General features: G+C 47.8%; 10 protein-coding genes across 10 annotated transcripts; 7 read left to right on the top strand and 3 right to left on the bottom strand.

Annotated features, from left to right (window-relative positions):
* Positions 1-53: 53 nt before the first annotated feature.
* Positions 54-2,039, top strand: FPRO_11381 (uncharacterized protein; the record flags this gene model as incomplete). Its single annotated transcript, XM_031220851.1, has 1 exon — positions 54-2,039. The coding sequence occupies one exon, from the start codon at positions 54-56 to the stop codon at positions 2,037-2,039; it is 1,986 nt and encodes a 661-aa protein (XP_031086468.1).
* Positions 2,040-2,164: 125 nt separating this feature from the next.
* FPRO_11380 (uncharacterized protein) lies at positions 2,165-2,383 on the bottom strand (the record flags this gene model as incomplete). Its single annotated transcript, XM_031220850.1, has 1 exon — positions 2,165-2,383. The coding sequence occupies one exon, from the start codon at positions 2,381-2,383 to the stop codon at positions 2,165-2,167; it is 219 nt and encodes a 72-aa protein (XP_031086467.1).
* Positions 2,384-2,522: 139 nt separating this feature from the next.
* FPRO_11379 (uncharacterized protein) lies at positions 2,523-5,060 on the top strand (the record flags this gene model as incomplete). Its single annotated transcript, XM_031220849.1, has 1 exon — positions 2,523-5,060. One exon carries the CDS (start codon positions 2,523-2,525, stop codon positions 5,058-5,060), a length of 2,538 nt encoding a protein of 845 aa, XP_031086466.1.
* A 142-nt stretch (positions 5,061-5,202) lies between these two features.
* Positions 5,203-8,399, top strand: FPRO_11378 (uncharacterized protein; the record flags this gene model as incomplete). Its single annotated transcript, XM_031220847.1, has 5 exons — positions 5,203-5,498; positions 5,547-5,826; positions 5,878-6,778; positions 6,837-7,846; positions 7,899-8,399. 5 exons carry the CDS (start codon positions 5,203-5,205, stop codon positions 8,397-8,399), a joined length of 2,988 nt encoding a protein of 995 aa, XP_031086465.1.
* An 834-nt stretch (positions 8,400-9,233) lies between these two features.
* Positions 9,234-10,185, top strand: FPRO_11377 (uncharacterized protein; the record flags this gene model as incomplete). The annotated part of the gene is made up of 2 exons (XM_031220846.1): positions 9,234-9,341; positions 9,403-10,185. The coding sequence occupies 2 exons, from the start codon at positions 9,234-9,236 to the stop codon at positions 10,183-10,185; spliced, it is 891 nt and encodes a 296-aa protein (XP_031086464.1).
* A 1,260-nt stretch (positions 10,186-11,445) lies between these two features.
* Positions 11,446-12,912, bottom strand: FPRO_11376 (uncharacterized protein; the record flags this gene model as incomplete). The annotated part of the gene is made up of 2 exons (XM_031220845.1): positions 11,446-11,817; positions 11,878-12,912. The coding sequence occupies 2 exons, from the start codon at positions 12,910-12,912 to the stop codon at positions 11,446-11,448; spliced, it is 1,407 nt and encodes a 468-aa protein (XP_031086463.1).
* A 737-nt stretch (positions 12,913-13,649) lies between these two features.
* FPRO_11375 (uncharacterized protein) lies at positions 13,650-15,545 on the top strand (the record flags this gene model as incomplete). Its single annotated transcript, XM_031220844.1, has 3 exons — positions 13,650-14,120; positions 14,178-14,798; positions 14,847-15,545. The coding sequence occupies 3 exons, from the start codon at positions 13,650-13,652 to the stop codon at positions 15,543-15,545; spliced, it is 1,791 nt and encodes a 596-aa protein (XP_031086462.1).
* Positions 15,546-15,822: 277 nt separating this feature from the next.
* FPRO_11374 (putative alfa-L-rhamnosidase) lies at positions 15,823-18,644 on the top strand (the record flags this gene model as incomplete). The annotated part of the gene is made up of 2 exons (XM_031220843.1): positions 15,823-17,616; positions 17,667-18,644. 2 exons carry the CDS (start codon positions 15,823-15,825, stop codon positions 18,642-18,644), a joined length of 2,772 nt encoding a protein of 923 aa, XP_031086461.1.
* A 722-nt stretch (positions 18,645-19,366) lies between these two features.
* On the top strand, positions 19,367-20,986 carry FPRO_11373 (uncharacterized protein; the record flags this gene model as incomplete). Its single annotated transcript, XM_031220842.1, has 1 exon — positions 19,367-20,986. The coding sequence occupies one exon, from the start codon at positions 19,367-19,369 to the stop codon at positions 20,984-20,986; it is 1,620 nt and encodes a 539-aa protein (XP_031086460.1).
* Positions 20,987-21,722: 736 nt separating this feature from the next.
* On the bottom strand, positions 21,723-22,011 carry FPRO_11372 (uncharacterized protein; the record flags this gene model as incomplete). The annotated part of the gene is made up of 2 exons (XM_031220841.1): positions 21,723-21,938; positions 22,009-22,011. 2 exons carry the CDS (start codon positions 22,009-22,011, stop codon positions 21,723-21,725), a joined length of 219 nt encoding a protein of 72 aa, XP_031086459.1.
* Between the last annotated feature and the right edge of the window lie 459 nt (positions 22,012-22,470).

Genomic DNA, 22,470 nt, shown 5'->3' with positions numbered 1-22,470 from the left:
AAGTCAGACCCAGTGAATAACGTCACAAATCAAGTTCCAGACCATCAAAAACAATGGCCGAAAAGAAGTTTGTTTCGCCAAAGCATCATGCTATCCTAATTGGCATCGACGCTTATCCTGAGAAATACAATTCGTCGCTGAAGGGTTGTGTACGAGACACGCAACAAATCAGATCATTACTGGAACAGCAACCTTTTCACATCAATATCCAGACCTTGACAGCTACGCAAAGCTCTGATAGCAGCATCACAGGGCCAGTTGAAGATCCTGCTAGCTTGCCAACTGATGACAATGTAATCAAGGCATTCAGAGATCTTACATCTGCGGCTCAGCCTGGAGATTACATCTATATCCATTACTCTGGCCATGGCACCCGCATCGCTCCCACTGCTAAGGCATTCTCCAACCAGCATACTGGAGACTTGGCTCTAGCCCTTCTTGGTGGTGAGAATGGAAACGAAGTGAGGCCACTTGGAGGGTACAGGCTAGCAGTTTCTCTGAATGCAATGGTGTTGAAGGGTCTGGTTGTCACTCTAGTTCTTGACTGCTGTTTCGCAGCAAGTATCTATCGCCTGGACCGTCGCGATATTCGATTCCTTCGAATTGATCCAGACCTGGCATCTGCGTACTTCGCCGACAAAGACTTGTTCGAGCAAGATGAGGAAACACCTGACTCAGGTTATCGCGATATATCTATGCTGCCAAGCTGGTTGATAAACCCAGATGGCTATGCACTTCTTGCAGCTTGTGGTCCTCATGAAGAGGCGGGCGAGATAATCCACAAAGAACAGTCCCATGGCGCTTTGTCCCATTTCCTGAACCTGAGCCTGAGAGATAGCGGGTTGAATCGCAAGCACAAGAACATTTTCTACCGCCTCACCTCCAAATTCCGTGCTCACTCAGTTCAGCAAAATCCTGCATTGTATGGGAACAAAGACCAGGGATTCTTTGGTGAGAACAATATTACGAACTCACGATCTACGGTACTTGTTGTGAGAAATGGACAGCATTTTGCATTGCAGGCGGGTCATGCTCATGGAGTATCCGACGGCGATGAGTTCATTCTGTATCCCTCCAGTGTGCTTGAGAATAACGAGGCCTTTCACGCAAACCTTATGAAAACGACGGTTGAAAGAGCTGGCCCTTTGACAAGCAAGTTACAACTGGTTGATGCCATGGCTGCGACATCTGAGAATGACTGGGTTGCTGAACCACAAACGAGGCGAGCTCTTGGCAAGTTCTCAGTTTCTTTCAGCGATACGATATCTCCCCAGAATACCTGGCCAGAGGCTTTAACAAGATATGGTATGACACACGCTGGCGAGCACGGATTGGCATCCTGGTTCCACGTCGAAGCTATCGGCAACGAGTACAAGATTCTGACTCGAAATGGTGAAGAAGTGATGAACGTCCCGTCATTGTCCCAAAATACATCAACTGCAGATGATGTGGCTGCAGTTCTGGAGCATTTAGCTCGATACGAGGTTGTCAAGAGCCTTTCAAATCCATTTGTGGAAGAGGATTTCCGAACGTCGTTCGACATCAATATTGTACGAGCGGGGGATCGCTTTGGCCCAGATATTCTGGTCGACGTTGAACAAGATGCAGGCAAGGGAGCTATGTTCGAGCTCAAACTTCAGAACCACGGAACCAAAGTTTTGTACCTGTATATCCTTGACCTTGGCCCTCTTTGGCAAATTGAGGATATATATTGTGGCAGCTACGTAGTGGTTCCCCCATACAACCAGAATGAAAGGTTCATGACGGGCAGCTTTACCAAGAAGTTCAGAACCATGGTACCCGATGAGCTGAGAAAGCAGGGCATTGAAGAGTGCTTTGATACTCTCAAGGTCTTGGTCACGTCTCAGCCGACTTCCTTTGACTTGCTGGAGCTTCCCAAAATTGGTCATGCTCTCAAGAAGAGATCACCAGCCGACAATGATAGGTCCGCCGGTAGCTCTTTTGAGCATTGGATCGCTTTTAACTTTCCGCTAAAGACGTCACTGGCAGCAGAACTAAGAGCCACGAAGACCTGTTGACAGTCTAGGGAGACTGCTATTCTTGAACCGGTATATTAATGTTAAAGGATTTAGGCCTCTTCTAGCGAGTGCGTCCATGGTGTCACCGTTTATTTGCACTCCTAATCCGTAATTCGATGCAACAGCTAACCACTCGTAATAATTAGTCTCGTTTTCTTCTGGAACAGACCAGGCGTAAATCCAGACCCCATAAGCTGTGGCTTGTCGTCCATACGGCACAAGCCATCGTCGTAGCTCCACTGCATACACTCGGCGCATGACTCGCAAGCTGCTTTGTAAGAGTAAGCGCCAAGCCTCCTAGCCTCTTCTTCAGGTTTTCCGAGCGGTGGTACGTCATTTGGCATTGAGACCATGCCGATAAGCGGCACAGAACATAACGTAGGATATAAAACGGTCTGGACATACCCCGCAATATTAAGACCCTCTAAGCGATATCCATTACTCGAAACCAATAACCGTCGCTGGGGCCACTAAGCAATCAATATGGAAAAACTCGACCAAGACATCTTGGAAGCCACCACGAACATGCCGACAGAGCCAGAGAAAGACGACGCTGGAAAAGAGTCTCTTGAAAAGCTAGCAGACTTATTAATCGCTCGGTATCAGCAAACTGGAAACACGGATGACCTTCGGGAATCGTTACGCCATAAGATGCTGCTATTTCGCTCCTTGCATATTCCTATTGAAGCATCTCTTTGGTACGTGGTCATTATAGACGAATCCATAGGCTCAGATGTCCCATGTCGTTACGAAGAGACCAACGACCCTGAGGACCTCAGAGCAGCCATCACTATCTGCTGGCAAGTTTTCTTTGAAGAGCCCAGAAATGCTGAACATGAAGCACTACGAGTGAGGCTACCATTCATACTGCGTACCATAACACTACTATTATATGAGGAGTCGGGAAGCTTGGGCGATATAGAGATGGCAGCGTCATACTCAAGACAGGTTTTGCCTTTTGTTCCAAATGATATCGAGGACCGAGCCAACCCTCTTGATGAGTTCGCTAGGACCCTATTCAAGAAATACCAAGTGCAAGAGAATCCAGATATTCTCACAGTTGGAATACCATTATCAAGGGACGCCATTTCCGCCACACCTGAAGGTCATCCCGAGTTACCAGCTAGAGTAGCTAACCTCGGGGCTTGGCTTTTACGACGCTATGAAAGAAACGGAAATACGAATGATCTTCGAGAAGCAATTGAAAAGACAGAACTCGCCATTAGTCTGTTAGACAAAGATAATTTTAATCAACTGAGATTCCTAACCAACCTTGGGATCATGCTATTTCGACAGTTGGAGCTCACCTGGGATGAGAATGATCCTGAACAGGCTGAGATTATGGCATCTCGCGCCGACATTGGTAGAGGTTTGCATGTAAACAGCATTGCACACCCACTACTTGGAATTGAGGCAGCGAGAGATGCCATCCGTATCTTCAAGTTTCACGGAAGGCTAGAAGAAGCAAATTCACTTACTCAAAAGGCATTGCAGTTACTACCAATGGCCTGTCATCCAACTATCGCACAACAGGAACAGCAGCACGCCATCCAACAGATGTCGAGGTTCGCAGCCGAAGCTTGCTCCCTATCACTTCTTGTTGGAAAAACGCAGGAAGCGCTTCTGAGTATTGAATTCAGCTGTGAACTCATCCTATACCATTTGATTAAGTATCGAAACAAACTACCTCTTCTAGAACAACAGAGTAAGAGGTCGGCAGAACGTTTTGACCAGTTACGATCTGCAGCCGCCCAACCCGTGGATACCGTGAACCAAGTCACTATACAAGATCGGATTGTGCCAGAAGCTCAGGACTTTGCCCACGACCATGACTTTGAACTCGCGGTGATTAGGAACCTACCAAACTTTCAAAACTTTCTTACATTGCCAAACCTAGACGACTTAGTCAAGGGAGTCACTGATGGGTCAATCGTGATAGTAAATATCACTGCCCTCAGCAGCGATGCCATAATTATCCTGCCGTCTGGGAAAGGAATCAGGTCCCTCAACTTACCAAAGGCAACATCCGTGGGGAACCTATTTCTTGACAAATATTCGAAAGCTTTCGGTCGTGTAAGAAAGTCCCAGGGTTTAGAGGAACCGGACATAGAGAGCGACAAGGATCTGTATGACGAACAGTTTCTGAGTTGGCTCTGGACTGCGTGTGTCTCTCCGATCGTAAAGGAGATCGTAGAGTCACAGTCATCATCGTCAACCTCTCGAGTTTGGTGGATCGGGACGGGTATCGCCAGCAGATTTCCGTTCCACGCAGCAGGAAACTCCGAGGGTAGCACTTTGGATAATGTAATCTCGTCTTACATTCCATCTATCACGTCTTTGATCGAAGCAAAAGCCAGCGTGACATGTAGTGGCATCAACGGCAACAATGGCGACAGGAACTCATTGAGGATCGTCATGACGCCCAGAGATTCAGATGAATGTCAGCCCCCAGAGCCTACAGATGTGCGGCGAATAATAGAGGAGGCTCTTGGGGTGACCTTCAAGGTGGTGGCCCTGTCAGAGCCATCACTTGAAGAGACATTGCAAAGTCTGCGCAGGTCTCAAGTTATCCATTTTATTTGCGACGGCTACTCTGATCCTCTGAAGCCGTCCCAAAGTTACATTCAAGTTCACAGGTGCTTATCCCTGGGTGCAGGCGAGGAGAAACTGACTGTAGAGTTGACATCTAACAACACAACTTTGGACAAGTCACAAATTGCTTTCCTCTCATTGTACCCCTCAGCAGAGGGTAAGGCCAAGCAATCGACTGATGGAGGGTTAGGCATCATCAGTGCATTCCAGTTGGCTGGATTCAAGCATGTTGTGGGATCTTTATCAAACTCCGATGGCGCTTCTCATGCTCATGTTACTGAGAGCTTTTATCAGTCTATAAAAGAGAATGGGTTGGTTGAAAACGCGGATTGGGTGGTGGCAGAGGCACTACATGATGCTCTAAGAAACGCTAGAGACCATGACAAAGATCCACATTGGTGGGCTCCATACGTTCACTCGGGTGCTTAAGTAATAGCATACAGATTAGGCTCCAACTGCCAGTTCGAGCTCAGTATAAAGATAGACAAGCCCATTAGCGTTTTGATAGACTCGAGCCCACCATCTAATAGCACCCGCGACGCTCATTATCAACGGAGCTGCGGCTGGTATCATGGCAGGCCATGAAACCAATATCTTAGAAATCCATTCCCAAGCCAACTCATTCGCAGAGAACATTTTATCAAGCGCCCGTACAATCCATGCGTTTGAGATGCGCGACAGGCTAGTCCGCAAATTCAACACCTACTTGACCGATGCCCACCACGTTGGTAACAAAATCTCGCCTCATTTTGGCACCTTGCTTTCAGCCGAGTATTGCATTGTCTACCTGGGCTACGGTCTTGCTTTCTGGCAGGGTATCCGAATGTTTTCTAAGGGTGAGATAGACCAGCCTGGAGAAATCGTCACGTAAGTAGCTCTCGCACAGGTTGGCCAAGTTACCCGCTAACAATCAAGTGTTATCCTCTCTGTTATCATCGCCGCCACCAGCCTCACAATGCTTGCGCCATATTCCGTCGACTTTACCCGGGTATCTGTTGCTGCGGCGAAAGTCTTTGACCTCATCGACCGCGAGTCCGAGATTGATTCATTCGACAGCACCGGTAAAATACCATCAGAGACGATAGGAGAAATTTCTGTCGACAATGTTACTTTCGCCTATCCAACCCGACCCGGTATCGCAGTCCTTGACAACTACTCCGTCAAGTTTCCTGCTGGAAAAACTACTGCCCTAGTTGTGAGTTCAAAACGTCGCCGATATGGAAGTGTGTCTAACTGTCTTTTTTAGGGTCAATCTGGATCCGGAAAAAGCACTGTCATCGGCCTCCTTGAGCGCTGGTATAATCCTGAGTCCTGCACGATTTCGTTAGATGGCTGCCCAATCGATCAGCTGAATCTGAACTGGCTCCGAACCAATGTCCGTTTAGTGCAGCAAGAGCCAGTCCTATTCCAAGGAACCATCTTCGATAACATTCGGTCTGGCCTAACTGGCACTGCATGGGAAGATGCGCCAATAGACGAGCAGATGCACCATGTCGAAGAAGCTGCTAAGCTGGCGTTTGCCCATGAGTTCATCTCTAAGCTACCTAATGGATATAATACCCAGGTTGGCGAGCATGGGTGCCTGCTCTCTGGTGGCCAGAAACAACGTATTGCTATTGCGCGCAGTATTATCTCCAAGCCCAAGGTCCTTCTTCTGGACGAGGCTACAAGTGCACTTGATCCTGAAGCTGAAGGTATTGTTCAAAAGGCGCTAGATACGGTCTCTAAGGGTCGCACGACAATTGTTATCGCTCACAAGCTTGCTACTATCCAGAAGGCCGACAACATCATCGTCATGATGAAAGGACGCATCGTCGAACAAGGTACTCATCAGTCTCTGACCATGTGCGGCGGTACCTATGCTCAACTCGTGCAGATTCAGAACCTCACAGCACAGGGCGACGAGTCTAGAGACATTACGGACCAATCTGAGCCCCTAGATCACGTCCCGATGTCTACTGAACCAAGCAGCACTTTGACTCGGCATGAGACCTCCCACCAAAGTGATGTCGATGGAAGCAAGGATCTAGGTGGATATGATCAGCATGAGCAGCGCGGTGTCATCTCTGTCATTATTCGGATCGTTGGCCAGACGCCTGAGCTGAGGTTGGCATTTATTGTCATCCTGATGGCGTGCATCGTGGCAGGTAAGTGGTCTTCTAACTCTGGTTCTGTCAACCCCCCTCGGTTACTAACATCTCGCAGGCGCGACCTTTCCCGGCCTGGCCATTCTTATTGCCAATATCGTGGAGGTCTTCTCTCTCACAGGATCTGAGATAGAGCTTCAAGGCAACTTCTATGCCAAAATGTTCATCGTCTTTGCCTGCGGGTGTTTCGTTGCCTACTTCGCTTTAGGATACGCCACAAACGTTGTTGCTCATAATTTGAGTCACAAGTTCCGCAAATCTATTCTTGAGAACATCCTTCGACAGGATTTGCAGTTCTTTGATCGAGAAGAGAATACCACCGGAGCGCTGATCAGTCAAATAGACTCAAACCCACAGGCTGTCCTTGAACTTATGGGCTACAACGTTGGTCTTATCCTTGTCGCCGTCTTCAACATCACTGCCTGTAGCGTCTTAGCTATTGTGTATAGCTGGAGACCTGGCTTGGTAGTCACCTGCAGTGGCCTTCCCCCTTTGGTTACTGCCGGTTATCTTAAAATCCGGTTCGATGCTAAACTGGATCGCGAGACGTCGAGGCTCCTTTCACTCAGTGCTTCTATTGCTTCCGAAGCGATAAATTCTATCCGGACTGTTTCATCTCTCCCTATTGAGAATTCGGTGCTGTCTAGATACTCCCACGAGCTGGATCTCGCATTGGCTGGCTCTAAGCGACCTGTGTTGGCCATGATGATCTGTTTCGCCTTTACACAGTCTATCGAATACTGTTTTATGGCCCTTGGCTTTTGGTACGGTTGCTACCTTTTATCATTTGACCAGATTAGCATATATGCTTTTTTCGTTGCCTTCTTAGGCGTCTTCTTCTCTGGCCAGTCGGCTGCCCAACTTTTCCAATATTCGACCAGCGTCACTAAAGGCATCAATGCGGCCAATTATATCTTTTGGCTTCAGGACCTTCAGCCGTCGGTAAGGGAAACAGACGAAAACCGTGGAAACGGCCCTGAATCTGGCGATACGGTGAACATCCTTGATGTGCACTTTTCTTACCCTCTTCGACCCGAGATGCGCATCCTCAGAGGCATAAATGTCAATGTAAGTAGCACGCTTTGCCGCTTTGTTCTCACGGCTAATCATTTCTATGTAGATAAAGAAGGGTCAGATTGTTGCTTTCGTCGGAGCATCTGGTTGCGGCAAATCTACAATAATCGCTCTACTTGAACGGTTCTACGACCCCACAACAGGCTCAATCGACATTGACTCGACCTGTTTGACTTCTCTCAACCCTCGACTGTATAGTCGCATTGTAGGACTCGTTCAACAAGAACCCGCATTGCTTCAAGGTTCGATCCGCGAGAATATCGAGTTGGGTGTCGATGAACCCTCTGACGATACAATTTCCTCGAGTGCCACAGGAACGGTCAGCGATAAGGAGATCGAGTCGGCGTTGCGAGCTGCCAATGGCTGGGATTTTGTGTCATCTCTGCCTGAGGGTCTTTCTACCCCTGTTGGTTCTCATGGTACCCAGCTGTCTGGTGGCCAGCGGCAACGCATTGCTATTGCCCGTACACTTATACGCGATCCGAAAGTGCTGCTTCTTGATGAGGCGATATCGGCGCTTGATACAAAAAGCGAGAAGATTATATAGAATGCATTATCTAAGGCTACTCTAGATAGTAAGAGAATTATAATTGCTATTACTTATAGGCTTAATATAATTAAAAATATAAATGTAATTTATATATTTTATATTAAAAAGATTAAAAAAGTAAAAATATATTAAAAGTTAATTATATAAGGCAGTATATATTATAAGATATATAAGGTATAGGCTTTAAATTAATAGCTAAAATTTATATTTTCTTTTTTAATTTTTAGGTAGATATTTCTTTTTATTAATTTTAAATTATTATTATTATTAAAGTATATATATTTATTGCGATATTAAGTCTATAAGGCCTAAGCTATATATATTAATTCTCTTTTTATACCTTATGTCTATACTATATGCTTACCTTATAACGTTCCCTGCTGCAGCCAGATGTAGGTTTAGACCTCTAATTGTGGCGGTGGCCTTCTTGTCTTTCCCTATGCCGCACTTATAAGGTGCTTTACTTTAGCTCCATGTTATGCGATATCTGCCATATAGGAATGAGTTTGTACTTTAATAAGAGTATTATTTTGAGTTAGTAGACCCCATAGCTAATAGCTTATATCGCGCGCCTTGCATGCATGAATTAATTTATTATAGATCAGTTGATTTGTAATGATTGAATTGATTTATAATTTATGAATTGATTTGTAATATATTGAGCTATCCTTATAGAGTATAGAGTAACCCGCACATTTTACCGCTTGTTAGTTAGCTTATCTGCAGTTATAATAACTCTAGACTCCTGCCTCTTCTATATTTTACCCCTTTAAAAAGCTGTGTAAGCTGCTATAATAATTAATCGGCTTGATACAAGTACAACGCTTCAACATGGCTTCCCACCTTGGCATAATCAACTTGTTTTCCGTCCAAGACACTGTGGCTGTTATTACAGGAGGAGGTTCAGGCCTTGGAGCCACGATTGCTCAAGCTTTAGAAGTATGCTACATTCTATCTCACTTTAAATCCGCGAGACCTACGGTGCTAATGAACGGTCAAGGCCAATGGCGCTCGTGCTGTCTATGTGCTCGGCCGCCGAGAGGAGAAGCTGAGAAACATAGCAAGCAGTGCGGTTCACGGAAGAATCTATCCTATCGTTGCCGATGTCAGCTCCAAGGACTCTGTGGCAGCTGCAGTCGAGCAAGTACACCAGCGCGAGGGACACATCAATGTTCTCATTGCAAATTCCGGCATGATAGGACCCAATGTCGCGAAGTTATTCTCGGGCGGCGAGACCCCTAGTTTGGACAAGCTGCGTGAGGCGCTATGGGACGTCCCTATGGAGGACTTTACGCAGACGATGAACCTAAATGTCACTGCTGCGTTCTACACTGTGGTTGCCTTTCTTGACCTGTTGGCCAAGGGCAACGCAAGCCGTGACAGAACTGGCCTCCCCTCTAGCCAAGTGATTATCACGACATCCATCTCGGCCTTCTCACGGAAGCCTGCAGCGGGCTTCGCTTACAGTGCGTCTAAGGCTGCGGCAACGCACCTGGTGAAGCAGTTGTCCACATGCTTTGCGCCCTACAAAATTAGGTGCAATGCCATTGCTCCAGGCTTCTTTCCCAGTGAGATGACTGAAAATATGCCCTGGATGAAAGGAAGCAATCCTCGGCTTGAAGGCAATCTGTCCAATGAGACTTGCCCTCTGGAAAGAAGTGGAACAGAGGAGGATATAGCAGGTCAAGCTCTGTTCCTGACGAGCAAGGCAGGAGCCTATGTGAATGGTTGTATACAATTGCTTGATGGAGGGAGGCTATCAATACTACCAGCTACCTACTAAGATTGCACTACAAATTATTGCTACCGTGCCAGTGGAGGACATTGCACTTTTGTGACATGGACATATGTCTACGAAACCACACACTTCAGGCAGCTCTTTCACTGTAATCTATAATGAGCTGAAATTTAGTTCGATCTCTAAGCTTTTGAAAAGGCCCAATGCAGTGCCACAGAATGATTTGCTGCTCAAGGTTTGCAGCAATTTCTGATCACTTCATGCCTCAGTCATGTACCCTTGCAGACGGCGATCTTCAAGTCCTCATCAAGTTTTCTCCCTCTGATCCATACTCCGAACATGCTTATGCACACCAGACTCACTCAGGCTCAACGCTATGACAATATACGCCCAGTCCAGCACCTTCGTCACATAATTTAGGAGGTGTTCTTCAACATCTGTTGTCTGGGGTGGTGGCCGTCGTCTAGGTAACCTGATGTATATGGCGTGAGATATCAATCAAACCTTGGCGTACATCCGCAAGGTTCTCAGACACAACGGCAAACTGATATTGGTCGACCATGCTTAACCTCTGCTGCCACCTCCACTAGTAGATTCAATGGCTGAGATGGATTTTTCTCTGCCGGACGCCTTTTGGAATCTCGCCTATGCCAGCCCAGACGAAAAGGGTGCCAATATGATGATTTAGTCGCTCAAGGATATCGCTACACCGGCAAAAGAAAACCACCACGCACCAGAGTTCTCCCAGATCACTATTGTCCGTCCTGTCTCTGAAGCTGCTAATGCCAACGAGGCGGTGGGAGCTACTATAACGGCCACCGAGGAGCATGGGCTACCCATTAAAATTTGCACATTCCTCAAGTTGACCAAGAGAGACATTCGCGGCCACATCTGCATAGTTCTCTCAGAGCTTGACCAATCAGTTTTGGTCAGCTTTTCATCAGAAGAACTCTCTCTTGCAGCGTCTCACACAAGAATCGGCTGGTGCTCTTTGGGTTACAAGGGGAAGTCTTTTGGCAAGTGCTTCAAAGCCTAAAATGTCCATGTTTCACGGCCTTGCTCGCTCACTTCGTGCGGAAGTAGAGGGTCTGCCGTGCATGACCGTGGACTTCGATGTCAGGCAGAAGTTATCACCCAACAGGATGGTCGAGTTGATCACGAGTCTTCGATACAACATTCCTTGCTGAGCGGCACAGTGGTCTAGAAACAAGGTCAATCGTCTAGGTAGATTGCGGCACTTAAATTTCTATGCTGATCTTAAACTATCCCGTCCACCTCTTGGAATTTATTCATGGCTCTGGGCATCTAGTTGCACTCCCAATTCTTGATTCTATGCAGTAGCCACCCACTTGTAATCAGCAGTCTTGTCTTCCTCTGAAACATGCCAGGTGCAAATCCAGACCCCATAATTAGCTTGTCGTCCATACGGCACAAGTCATCATAGTAGCTCCACTGCATACACTCGACCCACGACTTACAAGCTGCTTCGCACGCATCCACAGACTTCCAGGCGTTGGCCCAAAGACTGCGATTGTACTTGGACTGCGGAGCAGGAGGTGAATTCGTGTTGGCAGAAGTAATAGCGAAGAGACTGGACATATTGTCCCACCATTCTCGTCTCTTGCCCAAATCTGGAGCGATGATCTTCTTGAAGAAATCTTTGAATAGCATGGGCCTCTGTTTTGGTGTCAGCACGACAGGTTTCATCCAATTTCACGTGGTACGGATCTGACTAACTTTGAAGTTCCAGTTCTTCTCCAGCTCGTAGTATCTCGCTATATCCCTGCTGTGCGCCTTGTGCCACGACAAAAGAGGCTTGCACCAGTTCTCACTCCTGAACCCGAACTTCCAGTGCACCACGGCATTGAACCCCCAAGTGAACTTCTCGTCACCGCCATTCTCCCCGAAACGGATTCCATTTTTGTTCAATGCACGTCCCAGGATGTGATCGCCACAGCCGTGCTGACGGGTGTATTCGGCAAAGTCCTCAACGAGCCGCGGGTTCTTCCCGAACGACATCTCCCACGCACCCCGTGAGAGCGCGAAGCCAGAACCTCCATGTGCGAAAGTCACGTTGGCGATGAAGGCTGAGCTGCCAAGGTAATGTGGTGCCTTCCAGTCAAAGGATGACAGATAGTCCAGTACATTAGGCAGGAAGATATATGCATCGTCCTCCATGAAGACATACCAGCGTGCGTGGGGCCAGTTCTTGCCGGCGTGGTCCATAATGGGCAAAAACTTATACTTGTCAATTACCCAGCCGCCCACAGGACCTTCATGGTCGCCTTCTATATTAGCATGCTCAATGTAGACGTTATTCTCAACGTACTGAGGCACCGCATGGTAGACGTCGAAATCTGGATGCGACTTGGTGGCTTCCGTCATGTTTTTGAGAACATCAATGGTTGTAAAGTTGCCCATCGTCTCTTCATAATCCGAGTATATCACAACGTTTTCCGGGTTGACTCGCTCTGGTGAAAGACTGGTGACCAAGTGAATGAGCAGACGGTGGTACATCGATGTCCCACCAGTCTTCAAGATCAAGAGAACATCATGGCCCTCTAGTTTTCCATGACCACCAGGCTGCGTTTGCTGACTTTGGTGGGAGGGCTCCAAAACCAACTGTGTTGCCGGCTCAGATTGTGAATTCACGGGAAGTCTCCTTGCACCAAACCTTTCCACGGATGAATTGAGAAGGGAGTAGTACAGCACTAGACATGTGGCGATAATGAAAACTGGGAGAATTCGGTTGTCCCTGTAAGTAGTGAACATCATCCCTGTGGAATGGGAAGGTATAGAAGACGATGGCAGCTGCTTTGTGGGCGAAAGAATTAGATGAATAGCGTGAAGTGCTAGTCAGAGTGCATATGGATATATTTAGAGGATTTAGGGTGAGGAGCCGAGATGACAGTCCAATATGGGATAGATAGGGAAACGTCGGAAACAGCGGCTATCATCAGAATATCCTGTTTCATGTTTAGGGCAATTTAAAGTTTATAACGCCCTTGCGCGTCGTAATACTTCCGCTTAATGGGTAAAAAGTCGAGAAAACGACCCGTATTATGGACATCTACCCTCTACCCCCTTGCTAATGATATTCACTCCAGTTTCCTCAAAGAGATGGACAGACCTACTCTTACTCACCCTAACATTTGACACCGCTACATTATAAGGACCCTGGAACATTAGTAGTACTGGAACCAACCAATCGTAAATCACTACTATAACATTTTGAGTTTCTCGTCAAATGAAACGTGGGACCTTTTGTCTGTTTCTCATCTTATTTGCGGCATAATGGGCTAAAATCCTGACTTATGCAGTGGGGTTCGTATACGTAACTGCGTCGCAAACAAAATCTATTATACGAGCATATCCACCAATTGCGACCTTCGAAACTTTATAGCTCTCGGCATTAATCTGCCATTATCTATACACTCGTTTTTTCCTTCTTCTATGTGCCTGTCGTTTCTGCTCCCTTTCCAACTCTAGGCCATTCCTTATTGTACACAATGGGTACCGTTGAGAGCATCGACAGCAGAACCCAGATGGCGTTTACCAATGTCTCCCAAGGACGACATCTGTCGATACTAAAACAGCTTCTCAATTTCACCGGATGTCTGATGATTATCCCAGCTTTCTACTTGGCTACAATTCAAACACTGTACCCAATGACAATAGATATCCTCTTCGGCATTATACTCACCGAATGCAATCGCTTTGCCAACGAACGACGTCGTATATCCTTCTATTCAACTTTTCAAAGGGAGAATAATCTCAAGAGACAAAATCTCGGCTTTATGATGAAGGAAACTGTCACAAAGCTCGACTGCTTATCGGCTGTGGTTGGGTATCGGGAAGACCCTGCATTGTTCACGCGAGCTCTTGAAAGTTACAAGGCAGCTCACGGTCAAGCTTTTATGTTGGTCGGCATTGATGGTAGCGATGCAGAAGATGGAGACATGGTAGACGTGTTTGAGAAGGTCTTGTTACATTGAGTCAGTTCTACTCTCCAATCAGCGTTACTAATAAGAAGACAGGTCTATCCTTCTCAGTCTCGGATCATCCACATAAAGGAACCTTTGGGCAACATAGCTGAACAACTCTATAATAAACATTTAGCAATTCAACATGAGAAGGGGCGGGAGATCAACGAAAGCGAAAGCAACAAGGCAGTGATCCAGCAGTGCATGAGTATTGCACGAGTTATACTTGATCAACAGGGCTGCTTGATCGACGAGCCAGACGGCATTAGACATATATGTCTTGTACAACAACACATGCACAAGAAGGGAATAATGTTTACTACTTTCATCTTCTCGCTTGTTATTGCGGAGATGCTCGGCATTGAGTTCATGTGGTCGTCAGATTCTGACACCATAGTGCTGGAGGACACCCTTGAGAGGACCATCAGTACCATTGCGGGAGATTCTACTATCGGCGGTGCCAGCTCAGGATTGACAGTTCACAACGGCGATGATACGGTAGTAACGCGCCTGGCTGCCACGGTCTACTGGGCCGAGCTGTATCTGACCAGGTCTACGCCCGCTTGTACTGCAACAAGTGACTGCCAAAGCGGGCCTTGCACTGCCTTTCGACTATCAGCTCTGTCGTCCATTCTTATGCCGTGGTATATGCAAAAGGTGTTTGGCAAGCAAATGGTACGTTACAAGGTACAAGGCTCGAAAACAATGTTAATCTGGAGCTAGATTGTTAATGAGGACCGTCACCTTACGACCAACCTTCTCGTTGGCGGCTGGGGCGTTGTCTTTGCCTCTGACGTCCTTACCGCCACTGAGACGCCGACTACAGTGACACGCTGGTTGCGACAGCAAGTCCGCTGGGCCCGAGCCACGCATATCGAATCTCTTCTTATCCCTCGTGTCTATGGCATGTCTCATCCAATGGCGTTCTTCGCAGCAGCCAGACGTGAATTTGGACCTCTAGTTGTGGCGGTGGCCGTGCTCTCATACTTCTTCACATCGCACAAGCTGCTTTACTTCAGCTACCGGGACCTCTTTCTTCGAATCGGCATTACGACAATCTACAATATTTTGCGTAATCCGGATAGGTTGAGGCTGGCCTTGTGCTGGTATGTTGTGCCAGGCATGTTCTTCTATAATATCCCTCTGCCAGCAATACACATCTGGAGTTTGGTGACAATGACGGCTGATACGTGGGGAACGGCAATGAGAGCGAGCACGGAGATTTCCAAGAAGGATAGTAGTCGGAAAAAGTGGTTTGAGACAGGCTTTTTTGTGGTGTGGATGGGAATTGTCGGGGGTACAGTGGCCAGGTGGCTGGCGAACGAGTTTGGCTTGTACCAAGGCCAAACACTTGTCTCCATGCTGTGCGGCATCTGGCTTGCATCTTTCTGCTCCTGGAAGGCGACCATTGAGAGTCAATAGGTAGAAATACGGGTAATCCGGCGGCAGGCGATAGATAGATGCACCCCTCCAGACTCGGGCTAGCTTGTACCGATCCTCTCGTGAAGGATCGGCCAAGTAAAAATTGGAGAAACTGCCTGAACCCCACTGCCTCCACTCATCACTCGGGGGGGTCTGGGGCCTCTGCCTTTAGGGCATCCTGCGCTGTAGGTATAAAAAGTGGTAGTCAAGGTGCCTCCGCAGCTTATCACATTTGAAAGGATTGCGTCTTCTCTTTAGAACCCAAATATCTGTCATTATGTTTTTGCAAGTTGTTGATGTTCGTTTTGAGCATTATCGCCGCCTCAATACTTTGGGCATCCATGAGCACAAACCACGCATTTCCTGGCGTCTGAGCAACGCCCCTTCAGGTTTTGAGCAGCAAGCTTATGAACTGCGCCTGGAGAAAGTCAGCGGCCAGGAAAGCCATGTTGTCTGCACTTCTCAGGTGGAATCCTCAGAGTCCCATTTAGTCCCCTGGCCAGCTGAAGAGCCTATCGCTTCTCGTCAAAGATACACGGTTTGCATCCGAGTTCGTGGCAAGGGAGAAACATCATTTTCCGATTGGAGCGAGCGGGCTTGGCTGGAGGCAGGCCTACTCAACCGAAATGACTGGAAAGGCAAATTCATTTCAGCTCCTTGGTCGGAGAAGGACAATGATAAGCCGAAGCCAGAGGATCTCTTTCGCAAAGCATTTACGCTGAACTCTGACATTGCATCAGCTCGTCTCTACATAACTGCACAGGGCATTTATGAGGCAGAGATTAATGGCCGTCGCGTCGGCGATTATTTCCTCGCGCCTGGTTGGAGCTGCTATGACAACGAGTTAACGTATCAGACCTACGATGTTACCGACCTTGTTGACGGCAGAGACAATTGCCTGGGTGTCCGTCTTGCTGAAGGTTGGTTCACTGGCCGGTTGAGTTTTGATGGCGGTATACGCAACAGATATGGCACGCGCACAAGCCTCCTCGCACAGCTCGAATTACAGTATTCCGACGGCTCTTCGCACGTCATTACAACTGACGATGACTGGATGGTAGCGCAAGGCCCCATCCGCCTGGCAGAGATTTACAATGGCGAAAAGTACGATGCAACCGTTGAGTTGCCTGGCTGGTCCTCTCACGAGCTCGTCGCTGGACATTGGGAGGGTGCTGTTGCGTTGCCATTTATATCCGACAAGATTAACTTGACAGCCGGTTATCGTGAACCTGTCAGACGAATTGAGACATTGAAGCCAGTTTCCAAGATCACAACACCAACTGGCAAGACCATTCTCGATTTCAGTCAGAACCTGGTAGGTTACGTTCGTATCAAAGCTGTTCGAGGACAACGGGGTCATGAAGTCACGCTTAAGCATGCCGAGGTCCTCGAAAATGGAGAACTAGGTGTTAGACCTCTACGCGTCTGTGACGCCACCGATGTCTACACGCTCCGAGGAGATGCTGAACCCGAGGTATACGAGCCTCGATTCACATACCATGGCTTCCGTTACGTCCAAATTGACAACTGGCCTTCAGAAGACCAAGATGTAGTCGCTGCCCTCGAGGCTATTGTCTGTCATACCGATATGGAAGAACAGGGAACCTTTACATGCTCTAATGACAAGCTGAACCAATTATTCAGTAACGTCCGCTGGAGCATGCGAGACAACTTCCTCTCTATCCCCACAGACTGCCCGCAGCGCGATGAGCGACTTGGCTGGACTGGCGACCTGGCCTTGTTTGCACCAACAGCCACCTACATCTACGGCTGTTACCCGATTCTTCGAGACTGGCTCAAAGGCGTATGGTTTGACCAGCAACGACAGGGGGGAGTGCCTCCAATGGTATCTCCAAACATTCTTGACAAATGCAGGATCTGGGGCCCTGTTTGGCCTTGTGCCATCTGGCATGATGTGGTCGTCTTGGCTCCTTGGGCACTGTATGAAGAAACGGCTGATCCTGCTATCTTGGCTGATCAGTTCGAGTCCATGGAAACGTGGTTCAAGGTCATCCCCAAGAACAAGGATCGTTGCACTCATCTTTGGGATTTCAACGCTGATCAACTCTCTGTAAGTCTTTCTTGACGAATTTTTAAAGTCACTTTTGCTGACCTTGCTAGGACTGGCTTGACCCAAGCGCTCCCCCAGAAGATGCTGCCAAAGCTACAACTGATCCTCCACTGGTAGCCAACGCATTTTTGATCAACTCTCTTGACATCATGGCACGCGTCTGTGGTATTCTTGGCAAGACTAAAGATCATTTATTCTACAAATCGTGGGCCGACAATGCCCGGGCGGAGTTCACCCAAGAATACGTCTCCCCGAGCGGTCGCCTCGTATCAGACACACAGACTGCGTACTCATTGGCCATCTGCTTCAAGCTTCTTAACAAGGACCAGCTATCACGAGCTGGGTCGCGACTTGCAGAGATTGTTCGAAGAAATGCTTTCCGCATTGGTACTGGCTTTGCTGGTACACCCTTTGTCTGCGAAGCCCTTACCTTAACCGGTCACAGCAACGTCGCTTATTCCATGCTTCTCAATGAGAAATGCCCCTCGTGGCTGTATGCTATCTCGATGGGGGCGACTACGACTTGGGAACGCTGGGACAGTATGCTGCCAGATGGATCAATCAACCCTGGCGAGATGACCAGCTTCAATCACTACGCTTACGGGGCGATCGTCAAGTTCATGGTTGAACGACTTGCCGGCCTGCAGCGGCTTGAAGCAGGATGGAAGAGGTCGAGGGTTCGACCTGTTGTGGGGGGCGATTTTACTTGGGCGTCTGCGTCACATCTCACGCCGTACGGCAAGGTATCAAGCTCATGGAGGATTGAGGGCGATGATACCGAGAAGCAAGTTCTTCGAGTAGATATAGAGGTGCCACCAAGCACGACCATGGAAGTTGTGCTGCCGAGTGAGAATAGTGCTCAGAAAACTGAAGTTGTTGGGCCGGGAAAGTGGTCATTCACAGTAGATTACAAGAAGCAAGGAGAGTGGCCAGTGAAGGAGATCAAGTTTATCTTGGCTAAGATCGTTGAGGATTTTCGGAGAGAAGAAGAGCTGAAGGCACAAGCTTCGAATGGTATAGAGACTTAGCTAGATCAATCTGATACTGGGCCGACTTCAACTCCAGCATTCGCCATTCGCCATGTAAGATTACAAGTCTACCACGTTCCTTCACAGAACCATGCATGGTGTACGTCTTCATGTCGGCAACGCCGTGTCATTGAATGGTCTGCGATGTAAGTAGTGTCTTGTTCGGTGTATTATCTCGCGAGAAACCCCTCGTATACCGAATTCGTTCAAGGCCTCATTACTCTAGTCAACGTTGCCCATGGACAGCCAGGTTCATCGCACGATCCGATGATCCTTCCCGATATTCATGCATTCAATTCGGCGGATCAGCAACCGAATCAGGACCTGGATCACGAGTCAAATTCCTGCTTGGTCTACCGAACCATTTCCGCGTCACCAATGAAACTCGCTCAAAGCCGGCGCTAGCGTAGTGAGGCCGGGTTTGACGAATCGCCATTGGATTACGATTGCCTCCTCTTTCTGGTCTAGACCCTTGTCTCAGTCCACCCTTCACTTTTTCTCCCCATCTGGGGCCCCGCACTTTGGTGTACCAGCAGGTTGGAGAAGCTTTTCCATCCGGGGATCTTTGTACCGCGATGCTATTGACAACGCTCTCTTCGTTATATAAGATGCATCGTCTTCTGTCGCTGATATCCATTCTCAGTCACTCTCCGCAAGATCCACTGTCTGTCTCTTGGCCCTCATACCATTTTTTTTGTCTCTAGTCATCATCCTGCCTCCCAATGGAGAAGCCTAAATCAACCGCTCACGTTGAGCGATCAGACTCCAAGACCCTTCACGTCTCTCCAGACCATACACGCGGCCACGCCATTCAGCACCAAGAGCACAGCCGAACCTACCTCCAGACCCTCCGACGAGACCCATGGCTTCTGCTGTGGATCGGAGTCATGCTCTGGACTCTGATCGTCCGCGGCTTCGAGAACCAGTCTTCCGGTTCTGTAATCAGTATTCCCGTGTTCAAAGAGCGATTCGGAAAACAACTCGACGACGGTTCATACTTTATCGAGACGAGCTGGCAATCTGCGCTTAGCGGAGGCTCCAACGGTGCTGCCATCTTTGGAGCCTGGGCCTCATCATACTTTGCTGATCTGATCGGCTTCAAACCGGTCATTCTGATTGCAGCTGCCATCAACATTGGATCTGTTGGCGTTGAGTTCGCGTCTACATCGATCGAAATGTTCTTCGCTGGCAAGATGGTCAACTTTGTCGCTATTGGCGCTTTCCAGAACCTTTGCACGGCATACGTAGCTGATGTCTCGCCACTGGCCATTCGATCTACCACCATCGGATTCTGTAACCTTGCTCAATGCATTGGTCCCTTCATCTCGGCCATCCTCTCCAACTTCAGCTCCCAGTGGGAATCCAACTGGTCCTGGCAGTCCCTCATCGTTGCCCAATGGGGTTTTGCTGGTGTCGCACTGATCGGGCAGCTCTTCATGCCTGAGAGTCCTGTCTATCTGGTCCGCAAGGGCAAGATGGAAAAGGCGCGCATGGCCCTTGAGCGCATGTACTCGGACCCTGAGGACGCCTCTGGCCATCTTGAACGTATCAAGTTGACCCTCGAAGAAGCTGACTCGAAAAATCTTGGCTCATACCTTGATTGCTTCAAGGGCACCAACCTTCGACGATCTCTCATCGCCATTATGGTGTTCCTTTCTGAACCCATGTCCGGTCTTGGGTTTGTCTCCAATTATGGTGCTCTCATGTACCAGTACCTTGGAATCAGCGACAAGAAGTCCTTCGAGATCCAGATTGGCGCTCAAATTCTCTCCATGTCCGGTGCCACTATCGCTTTCCTTGTTGGCGACTTTTATGGCCGTCGACCCATGTACCTCGCAGGATGCATTGGCCTCTCTCTGCTTCTCATTTGTATGGGAATTTCTGGTTCAGTCAACACCACCGCTGCTGTCACGGCCTCTGTTGGTTTCTACACCATGTATAACTTCTTCTACAATGTCGGGGTTGGATCGACCGTGTACACCCTTGCAGGAGAGATCCCCACGTCTGTCCTGCGAACCAAGACCCTTGCCATTTCCATCTCTGTCTCTTCCGCCGTCAACACCATGTGGTCATTTGTCGCACCCTACATGTTCAACCCTGGTTATGGCAATCTCAAGGCAAAGATTGGCTTTGTATATGGTGCTTTCATGGTTATCTTTGCTGTTCTGGCATTCTTCTTTGTGCCCGAGACTCGGATGCGAAGTTACGAGGAGCTGGACGAGCTTTTCATGAACAAGGTGCCAACACGCCAATTCCGCGCGTATGTCACTCTTGCTGAGCGTCGGGCTGAAGAGGCTTATGCCATTGAGAATGGATTGAAGGATAGTGTCAAGGATGTTTGAGATGATCTATGGAAAGCAAGTTTCAATGGTGTAGACAGGCATCAGCTGTCTTAGCATGTCGTTGCTCTTGATTCACGGTTATACCTTGTCATGATTAGATCTATTTAGAACTTTAGGTATATCTTGAAGTTTGTTTACAATTCAATGTTTTTATTTAGTTTTTGTGCTATTTGTAATGCATATCGAATCTCATGAATGCAGTTAACCTAAAAATAAATTTCTTTCTACAGGGTAAGCATTTATGTTTAGGTTTTAACACACATAACACCGACGATCATTCCACAATTGATTGCTCAGAACTTGCCCTATACTGCAATAAGAACCAGTGATTGACCTCGGTTCCAGCTGCAAGATTTCTCCTTGTTCCGTCATGTACTGTTTTTACGTTGTTCATGCGACATTGGCTGCCCCAACTCGGAGTGTCGGATCGCGTTTGGCAAAGCAGGGATCTCGGGCTAAGTGATGAGGGTGTCAGCTAGCTCCGGCTTTGACGTAATTTGATTGGACAAGCAAATGCTACGGCTTTGGTTTGCTCTGATTGGCCATCGTCTTTTTCAGTTCCCTGTCTACTTCGGCTGTTTACACGGCATTCTCTTACTAATCTGACACCCTGATTTGTTCACCCCATTGACAACAGTATCGCGTCGCGTCGCGTCGCGTCACCATAAAGGATTTGCTCATTGCCTGACGGATGGCACGATGTTCATCCAGAAAAACAAGCCTGTCTAGTAACCCATCATGTCTCTGTATCGTAGTTTTGTATATCCATAATCATGGCTTGAGTGATACGACCTCGTTCTAGATGGGCATCTCCATTTGTTGCATCCACGCTGGCAGCTGACCAGCTATCATCCACCTTGTCTTCAAGAGCAAGTGCGTGAGCAATGAGAAACTTGACCATCCACCTGTCGAATCGGTAAGACTCTGCATTCATTGATTGAATGCAATTATTCTGAAAGACAACCAGTCGTTTGATCTACATCTGGTGAGAAATCGTGGAGGAACACGGGAAATGAACTTACCATCATCTCCACGCTGGGCCAGTAATTTCTCAGTTGTACCAAGGATTCGAGGTTTGAGCTCAGCCGGTGTCTTGACTCCTCAAGCTCATGAGACTCTCCGAATAGATATGTGTGCAACAACACTGACGAGGACACGATTGTCACGTGTCCCACGATGTTGTAGAGCGCTTCTGCTCCGGGGACCTCTCGGGAGGCCTTGAGAACGTCGCATACAATGGCAGCATGGGATTTGCAGGAGCTGGCATACTTTTACCTCTAACCCTTTTAAGAAGGCATTATAAGGGACTTAATATTATTCTATATAATATAAAGAATATAATAATTTAAAAAAGATAGATAAGGCAGCGCTATAATATTATAATTTAATATTTAACCCTAATTATATATACACTTAAATGCCTAGACCTAAATATACTGGCATAGATTATTTACAGGTATATTTAAAGTAAAGCTAATAAATTA

Source organism: Fusarium proliferatum (assembly GCF_900067095.1).
Source record: "Fusarium proliferatum ET1 genome assembly, contig: FPRO_scaffold010, whole genome shotgun sequence".
In the NCBI taxonomy this organism is placed as follows: domain Eukaryota; kingdom Fungi; phylum Ascomycota; class Sordariomycetes; order Hypocreales; family Nectriaceae; genus Fusarium; species Fusarium proliferatum.
The sequence above is the reverse complement of the archived record's forward strand: the minus strand, read 5'-3'. Positions and strand labels throughout refer to the sequence as shown.